Below are 10,000 nucleotides of genomic sequence, written 5' to 3' on the forward strand. Positions count from 1 at the left end.
AACCCTTAACTTCACACCTGTTCACTCCCTGCTTTACTGTAGCATTGGGGAGAGAGAGAACAGGTGAACAAACAAGGCCAAGTAGATCTAGAGGGTGTCCTGCTCAGTCTAGTGGCACACTCCTCACTCTGCTCGCCTCACTCTGCTCTCTTTAGGCCTACTACAGGACCAAAAGCCCGATAGCAATGCTTAACAAGCGCTGGCCCGTGCACTACCCTTGATCTTCCTACTCAACCATGCAGTCTGATGGATTGTAATGGGGGAAGTCATTGTACATAACAAAAACCTAACCCCTGCCAGAGCCTTCGGACCAAGCATGCTATTTGAGTCTCAGTGGTCTTCTCATGTGACATTTTAGTCCAGTATTAGCACCAGTAATACTCCAATAAAACCAAATAAACCAATAGATCATTACCCTGACCCAAGCCCCTAACCCCAACAATTTCACACCTATTAAGTCCCCTTTTAACACTAATAGAAGAAGCAAAACAAAGCCTAAAACAAGTGCATTCCTCATTCTGCTCACATCACTCTAATCATAGGATTTCCAATACACCTCAACCTCACACCTGTTCACTCCCTGCTTTACTGTAGCATTGGGGAGAGGGAACAGGTGAGCAAACAAGGCCAAGTAGGTCTAGAGGGTGTCCTGCTCAGTCTAGTGGCACACTCCTCACTCTGCTGCCTGCTCCTAACCCTAATCTTAACCTAACCCTAACCTTTACCTTAACCCTAACCCCAGCCCCTAACCCTAATCTTAACCTAACCCTAACCTTAACCTTAACCCTAGCCCCAGCCCCCAACCCTAATCATAACCTAAGCCCTAACCCTAACCCCTCACTCTGGTGCCTGCTTTTAACCCTAATCTTAACCTAAGCCTAACCTTTACCTTAACCCTAACCCCAGCCCCCAACCCTAATCATAACCTAAGCCCTAACCCTAAACCTAACCCTAACCCTAACCTTAATCCTAATCTTAATCTAGTCCTAACCCAAGCCTCTAACCCTAACCCTAAACCCAGCCCCTAACCCTAATCTTAACCTAACCCTAACCCTAAAACCCTAACCCTAACCCTAAACCTAACCCTGTTTAGTCTAGCAGTGTGTTCTTCACTCTGCCCTCCTCTCAACAGCTGACTCAATAATCACAGATTTACAAATCATATCAAATCTACTACACCTCAACCTCACACCTATTCCTCATTCTGCTCACATCACTCTAATCATAGGATTTTCAATACACCTCAACCTCACACCTGTTCACTCCCTGCTTTACTGTAGCATTGGGGAGAGGGAACAGGTGAGCAAACAAGGCCAAGTAGGTCTAGAGGGTGTCCTGCTCAGTCTAGTGGCACACTCCTCACTCTGCTGCCTGCTCCTAACCCTAATCTTAACCTAACCCTAACCTTTACCCTAGCCCCAGCCCCCAACCCTAACCCTAATCTTAACCTAACCCTAACCTTAACCTTAACCCTAACCCCAGCCCCCAACCCTAATCATAACCTAAGCCCTAACCCTAAACCTAACCCTAACCCTAACCTTAACCTTAACCCTAGCCCCAGCCCCCAACCCTAAACCTAACTCTAACCCTAACCCTTAACTTCACACCTGTTCACTCCCTGCTTTACTGTAGCATTGGGGAGAGAGAACAGGTGAACAAACAAGGCCAAGTAGGTCTAGAGGGTGTCCTGCTCAGTCTAGTGGCACACTCCTCACTCTGCTCGCCTCACTCTGCTCTCTTTAGGCCTACTACAGGACCAAAAGCCCGATAGCAATGCTTAACAAGCGCTGGCCCGTGCACTACCCTTGATCTTCCTACTCAACCATGCAGTCTGATGGATTGTAATGGGGGAAGTCATTGTACATAACAAAAACCTAACCCCTGCCAGAGCCTTCGGACCAAGCATGCTATTTGAGTCTCAGTGGTCTTCTCATGTGACATTTTAGTCCAGTATTAGCACCAGTAATACTCCAATAAAACCAAATAAACCAATAGATCATTACCCTGACCCAAGCCCCTAACCCCAACAATTTCACACCTATTAAGTCCCCTTTTAACACTAATAGAAGAAGCAAAACAAAGCCTAAAACAAGTGCATTCCTCATTCTGCTCACATCACTCTAATCATAGGATTTCCAATACACCTCAACCTCACACCTGTTCACTCCCTGCTTTACTGTAGCATTGGGGAGAGGGAACAGGTGAGCAAACAAGGCCAAGTAGGTCTAGAGGGTGTCCTGCTCAGTCTAGTGGCACACTCCTCACTCTGCTGCCTGCTCCTAACCCTAATCTTAACCTAACCCTAACCTTTACCTTAACCCTAACCCCAGCCCCTAACCCTAATCTTAACCTAACCCTAACCTTAACCTTAACCCTAGCCCCAGCCCCCAACCCTAATCATAACCTAAGCCCTAACCCTAACCCCTCACTCTGGTGCCTGCTTTTAACCCTAATCTTAACCTAAGCCTAACCTTTACCTTAACCCTAACCCCAGCCCCCAACCCTAATCATAACCTAAGCCCTAACCCTAAACCTAACCCTAACCCTAACCTTAATCCTAATCTTAATCTAGTCCTAACCCAAGCCTCTAACCCTAACCCTAAACCCAGCCCCTAACCCTAATCTTAACCTAACCCTAACCCTAAAACCCTAACCCTAACCCTAAACCTAACCCTGTTTAGTCTAGCAGTGTGTTCTTCACTCTGCCCTCCTCTCAACAGCTGACTCAATAATCACAGATTTACAAATCATATCAAATCTACTACACCTCAACCTCACACCTATTCCTCATTCTGCTCACATCACTCTAATCATAGGATTTTCAATACACCTCAACCTCACACCTGTTCACTCCCTGCTTTACTGTAGCATTGGGGAGAGGGAACAGGTGAGCAAACAAGGCCAAGTAGGTCTAGAGGGTGTCCTGCTCAGTCTAGTGGCACACTCCTCACTCTGCTGCCTGCTCCTAACCCTAATCTTAACCTAACCCTAACCTTTACCCTAGCCCCAGCCCCCAACCCTAACCCTAATCTTAACCTAACCCTAACCTTAACCTTAACCCTAACCCCAGCCCCCAACCCTAATCATAACCTAAGCCCTAACCCTAAACCTAACCCTAACCCTAACCTTAACCTTAACCCTAGCCCCAGCCCCCAACCCTAAACCTAACTCTAACCCTAACCCTTAACTTCACACCTGTTCACTCCCTGCTTTACTGTAGCATTGGGGAGAGAGAACAGGTGAACAAACAAGGCCAAGTAGGTCTAGAGGGTGTCCTGCTCAGTCTAGTGGCACACTCCTCACTCTGCTCGCCTCACTCTGCTCTCTTTAGGCCTACTACAGGACCAAAAGCCCGATAGCAATGCTTAACAAGCGCTGGCCCGTGCACTACCCTTGATCTTCCTACTCAACCATGCAGTCTGATGGATTGTAATGGGGGAAGTCATTGTACATAACAAAAACCTAACCCCTGCCAGAGCCTTCGGACCAAGCATGCTATTTGAGTCTCAGTGGTCTTCTCATGTGACATTTTAGTCCAGTATTAGCACCAGTAATACTCCAATAAAACCAAATAAACCAATAGATCATTACCCTGACCCAAGCCCCTAACCCCAACAATTTCACACCTATTAAGTCCCCTTTTAACACTAATAGAAGAAGCAAAACAAAGCCTAAAACAAGTGCATTCCTCATTCTGCTCACATCACTCTAATCATAGGATTTCCAATACACCTCAACCTCACACCTGTTCACTCCCTGCTTTACTGTAGCATTGGGGAGAGGGAACAGGTGAGCAAACAAGGCCAAGTAGGTCTAGAGGGTGTCCTGCTCAGTCTAGTGGCACACTCCTCACTCTGCTGCCTGCTCCTAACCCTAATCTTAACCTAACCCTAACCTTTACCTTAACCCTAACCCCAGCCCCTAACCCTAATCTTAACCTAACCCTAACCTTAACCTTAACCCTAGCCCCAGCCCCCAACCCTAATCATAACCTAAGCCCTAACCCTAACCCCTCACTCTGGTGCCTGCTTTTAACCCTAATCTTAACCTAAGCCTAACCTTTACCTTAACCCTAACCCCAGCCCCCAACCCTAATCATAACCTAAGCCCTAACCCTAAACCTAACCCTAACCCTAACCTTAATCCTAATCTTAATCTAGTCCTAACCCAAGCCTCTAACCCTAACCCTAAACCCAGCCCCTAACCCTAATCTTAACCTAACCCTAACCCTAAAACCCTAACCCTAACCCTAAACCTAACCCTGTTTAGTCTAGCAGTGTGTTCTTCACTCTGCCCTCCTCTCAACAGCTGACTCAATAATCACAGATTTACAAATCATATCAAATCTACTACACCTCAACCTCACACCTATTCCTCATTCTGCTCACATCACTCTAATCATAGGATTTTCAATACACCTCAACCTCACACCTGTTCACTCCCTGCTTTACTGTAGCATTGGGGAGAGGGAACAGGTGAGCAAACAAGGCCAAGTAGGTCTAGAGGGTGTCCTGCTCAGTCTAGTGGCACACTCCTCACTCTGCTGCCTGCTCCTAACCCTAATCTTAACCTAACCCTAACCTTTACCCTAGCCCCAGCCCCCAACCCTAACCCTAATCTTAACCTAACCCTAACCTTAACCTTAACCCTAACCCCAGCCCCCAACCCTAATCATAACCTAAGCCCTAACCCTAAACCTAACCCTAACCCTAACCTTAACCTTAACCCTAGCCCCAGCCCCCAACCCTAAACCTAACTCTAACCCTAACCCTTAACTTCACACCTGTTCACTCCCTGCTTTACTGTAGCATTGGGGAGAGAGAACAGGTGAACAAACAAGGCCAAGTAGGTCTAGAGGGTGTCCTGCTCAGTCTAGTGGCACACTCCTCACTCTGCTCGCCTCACTCTGCTCTCTTTAGGCCTACTACAGGACCAAAAGCCCGATAGCAATGCTTAACAAGCGCTGGCCCGTGCACTACCCTTGATCTTCCTACTCAACCATGCAGTCTGATGGATTGTAATGGGGGAAGTCATTGTACATAACAAAAACCTAACCCTAACCTAACCCTAACCCTAACCCTAACCCTACCCTAACCCTAACCTAACCCTAACCCTAACCCTAACCCTAACCCTAAACCCTAACCCTAACCCTAACCCTAACCTAACCCTAACCCTAACCCTAACCCTAACCCTACCCTAACCCTAACCCTAACCCTAACCCTAAACCCTAACCCTAACCCTAACCCTAACCTAACCCTAACCCTAACCCTAACCCTAACCCTAACCTAACCCTAACCCTAACCCTAACCCTCACTTTCTCTCTTGGAGAAGGTGCCAGGGTAGGCCCCAAGATGAGACTCACTCACAGGCCCTGTCTGGATGACCTGGGAAACCTTGCGGTGTTAACAAAGGGTCATTTTGGGCAGGGGGTAAGTATCCAGCCTCTCTGGGTCCACTTGGACAGCACGCAGGGAAGGTGGTCTGGGGCAAACAGACCTTAAATGGGTGCCCAGTCTTCTATCGGTGATTAGCACCAACAATGCAACAGTACATTTAACAATAGACCTTACCTAACAAGTTAGTTATACGTGACCTCACCTCAGCTTCATCTAAAATACCCTTTAGATCTAAAGCCTAAAATAGGCTACGCACCCTGAGCATCTATCAGACGCCATAATATTAAAACCTAATTGGACATGGGACACAAGCCTAGGAATGATCAACCTCAGGCTGGCCGCCTCAGATGAGGGTGTATAGTGTTTAAGGCCGAAACACCTGATGACTCTGAGGTACACTACTGATGATGTGTCCTAAAATTATTAAAAACTTACAAACATCACTAAATCAACAATTAAATCTCCTCACTCTATTCAAGAGAAATTTGGGGATTATACACCGTCTAATTTAAAATAAGTCCACACCTGTTCACTCCCTGCTTAACTGTAGCATTAGGGAGAGGGAATAGGTGAGCAAACAAGGCCAAGTAGGTCTAGAGGGTGTCCTGCTCAGTCTAGTGGCACACTCCTCACTCTGCTGCCTGCTCCTAACCCTAATCTTAACCTAACCCTAACCTTTACCCTAACCCTAGCCCCCAACCCTAATCATAATCTAACCCTAACCCTAACCCTAAACCTAAACCCTAACCCTAACCTTAACCCTAACCCTAGCCCCCAACCCTAATCATAATCTAACCCTAACCCTAACCCTAACCCTAACCTTTACCTTAACCCTAACCCCAGCCCCTAACCCTAATCTTAACCTAAGCCCTAACCCTAAACCTAACCCTAACCCAACCTTAACCCTAACCTAACCCTTAACCTCACACCTGTTCACTCCCTGCTTTACTGTAGCATTGGGGAGAGAGAACAGGTGAGCAAACAAGGCCAAGTAGATCTAGAGGGTGTCCTGCTCAGTCTAGTGGCACACTCCTCACTCTGCTCGCCTCACTCTGCTCTCTTTAGGCCTACTACAGGACCAAAAGCCCGATAGCAATGCTTAACAAGCGCTGGCCCGTGCACTACCCTTGATCTTCCTACTCAACCATGCAGTCTGATGGATTGTAATGGGGGAAGTCATTGTACATAACAAAAACATAACCCTAAACCTAAACCTAACCCCCAACCCCCCACACACACAACAACTGGCAGAAGAAACACACACCACTACAGAAGTTTTATTTATTTTGAGTTGAAATGGAAAACAGTAAAAATGAGACGTCAGAACCATGAGAAACACCCCGACAACCCCCTCCTCAAGAACCATGGCTCCCGCCCTCCACCCCTCCGGCACTCTTGCTGCTGATCCACCAGAGAAACTGCAACACCACTCACAGTTCCAACACTATAACAGAACCTCAGAGACCAAACATTCAAAAGTCAGCAGAACCTCAGCACCACTGAGACAAAACACACACACACACACACACACACACACACACACACACAAGCTCTTCAATCACACAAACAAAACAACTGATTTTACATTAATCATTAGGGTAAATAAACAAACAATAATTAAACAATAAATAAATACAAATAAATAAAGGTGAGATTATCAGTGCAGTTTAATCTGCAGGAAAACTCCAGACTCTTTAATCCTAATCTGTAACAAACAGCAGTTACTGAATCTTAAACTCCAGTAATCCTGCCCAAATGTCTCCCTCTGCTGGCCTATGTGAGGAGCTCACACACAAGTCATGTGCTCCAGTGTGTATGGGCTTAGCTCCACCCTTTACCTAAGGCTCATCTTCAGCACACAGGTGCTGTTCATGATTGGACTGATTAGAACTCCTCTTAAGATCCTCAGTTTTGGGGGTTCTTAGTAAAGTCACTGTTGCCAAGTTTACCAATCTCTGAAGGGTTTGTGGGTCTTTGTTTGCTGGTTCTGGTTTTGTACTGAGACCTGGATTATGGATTTGCCTGTATTGTAGCTGTCTGCCTGTCCTGATGAGTATTTCTATAGCCCTGATAAAGTCTCTGCACATGCAGCCTGACTCAACCCATGTGTTACACTGCGTTTTGGATTAGTCAGGTATTTTGGTGTTTTGTAATGATTAGGGTTTCAGCGTTACACTGATTAAGGTATAGGATTAGGGTTTATTGATTGTTATCATACCGTGTACATGTGCTTAATACCAGTGTTAGAAAAAAATGCAATTGAATTCTAAATGCAAAAGAATTCAAATAAATGTCTTAATTAAAAAATAAATTAATGGAGAAAATAATTAGCAGATTAATCCATAATGAAAATAATAAATAACTGGAAACAAAACTAGTTCAAAGGAGCTTCACCTGTACCTTTTTTTTTTTAAAGAAAGGAAACATTTTATATAAAGTTTAATTAAAAAACTTATTAAAAATCTAAAGCTTTTAAAGTTTTATCTTAAGCTTTTGTTCAACCCCAAAAACACACTGATAACCATAATGATACTTAACCCCATACTGTTACTGCACTGTTCTCCACGGCCAGATACTTTACTAAACTGAGTTCTGTATTTTTGAGAGTGAGGGTCCGCAAACAGACCCCTGCAGATTAAAGTAATGATTAGACAGCTACAAATAAATCACACCCACTTTCATTAAAGCTGCTGAAAACTCTCACTCTCGCGCGCTCTCTGATTGTTGCTCCTTCTCTGAAGGTCGTCTTCTCACTGTCTGCTCAGTTGTTGGACATTAGGATGGTCCTGCAGGAGTCCAGTGATTGATGTTGGCTATCTACACTGGAGGGCAACAGAGAGTGGCAGAGAGAAGAAGAGAGAGAATGGGGAAAGGGGAGGGACTTTGTGGACAGCCGATTTAATTGGTCCATTTGCTCGGTTCCACTTAGTGACAGTCCGATCACGGGGACGGGGCGGTTTGTGGGGGTGGGCGGGGCTACGTGGAGGTGAGTATGAACCATATCCAGGCCAATCGTCACTGTATCGTTCACCCTGTCCAGAACCACTGCCATCATCTCCATCACCTGCGTGCGAACACACACACACACAAACACACAATCAGAATATGACACAGACAGAAAGACAGGCAGACAGACAATCACTTACTGTCCAGAAAGTCAGTGTCCTGGCCGTTGTGGGCGAGTTTCAGCCGGTTGACGGCCACTCTGAGCTCCATAATTAGCTGACGGGTTCTAACGTCCGGTCGAGCAACGTCCACCTCCACTTCTGGGTTATTCACCTGATTCACCAAACCATCTCCCATAACATCCGGCAGGTACCTGACACACACACAGTCAGGTAGAGAGCTGGGACTGTGCTGGTGCCTGGTGGGCCTCAAAGACTGTGTGACTGTAAAACTGTAAGACTAACTCTGTGGGACTGTAAGACTGTGACTAACTCAGTAAAACGATAAACTCTCACCTTAAACACTTTAACTCAAAACTGTTTAGAGTATATATATACATACACACACACACACACACACACACCTCCCCCGGGTCTGTCCGTTCCAGCAGCGGTCCTCGTTGGTCACATCAGCTGCCATCTTATCATCATTACAGACAGTGTGAGGCAGAGATACCCAGAATCCTTTCATTGGCCTCAGGCGCTCCTTTAGCTCCAGCACCTGCACACAGTAACAATCTTACTGTAACACCTGCACTGTGTGTGTGTGTGTGTGTGTGTGTGTGTGTCAGAGACGCTGGTCAGAGTGTTCCTCACCAGACGGTCCAGGTTGGTTCCAGCAGCAGTAGTCGGTTTCTCCTCCGGGCTGTACGATCTGAATGGCTTCCTGCGTCGGTCTCTCTCACCCTCTCGCTCTCTTTCTCTAGGGGAGCGTTTTGCTCTGCCGGGAGCGGGGCGAGGGCTGCCACACCCCTGAAACACCTGCAAAGAGTACACACACACACACACACACACACACACACACATCTATTTAAAAATACATGAATTTGTCTCAGAATATATTTAACCATAAAACTGCAAATGGTGAAGGGTGAGAGGTGAGGGGTGAGGAGTGACTCCAGAGTGTATTTTAACTCCCTCCTTGGCCAAAGACCAAAAGACCCTACAAAAGAGAACCTTGTTCTTGTTATGGTGTGGTGTGGGGTTTGGACTCAAGTGCAGTTAAAGTTTGTTTTATTATGATTAAATGAAACTGACCCTCTTGTGGTGTGTGCTTGGTGACTGTTGGGCTTGAACTCCCAACCCTGGTAATGGGAGCTCAGTGTATTTCCACTGCACAACCACAGCTGTGAGAGGTAGTAGTATAAACACTGATCATAAGCAACATAGAAAACGGCGGGAAAGCAAACAAAGGAAAAACCTTTCATTTAAGACAACAACTCAAATGCTTTTCTCTTTTAACTTCAGCTTTTCTTCACTGTACACACTTAAAAACACTGTTACCGTTCACCCCTCTACAAAGGTGCGACGGGGAAGTGTGTTTGGCTGGGTGTATTTATACCGTGCCACACAGGTGCTTCTGGTCAGCGTTGATTACCGCTGGGGCTTGGCGTTTTTTGCTACAGCACCAGCTTTCATACTTTGCTGGCTGGGCCCCCT

The 10,000-nt window shown here is 46.1% G+C and overlaps 1 protein-coding gene across 1 annotated transcript in view; it reads right to left on the minus strand.

Moving 5' to 3' along the window:
* Window positions 1-6,786: 6,786 nt before the first annotated feature.
* Window positions 6,787-10,000, minus strand: part of gpc2 (glypican 2) — a 6,801-nt gene continuing 3,587 nt past the window's right edge. Inside the window, 4 exon segments of the mRNA XM_072693477.1 lie at window positions 6,787-8,460; window positions 8,543-8,715; window positions 8,926-9,062; window positions 9,158-9,322. Coding sequence (XP_072549578.1) covers window positions 8,210-8,460; window positions 8,543-8,715; window positions 8,926-9,062; window positions 9,158-9,322 — 726 coding nt within the window. The 3' untranslated portion in view covers window positions 6,787-8,209.

The sequence above is a fragment of the Salminus brasiliensis genome, chromosome 12, assembly GCF_030463535.1.
Source record: "Salminus brasiliensis chromosome 12, fSalBra1.hap2, whole genome shotgun sequence".
NCBI classification, from domain to species: domain Eukaryota; kingdom Metazoa; phylum Chordata; class Actinopteri; order Characiformes; family Bryconidae; genus Salminus; species Salminus brasiliensis.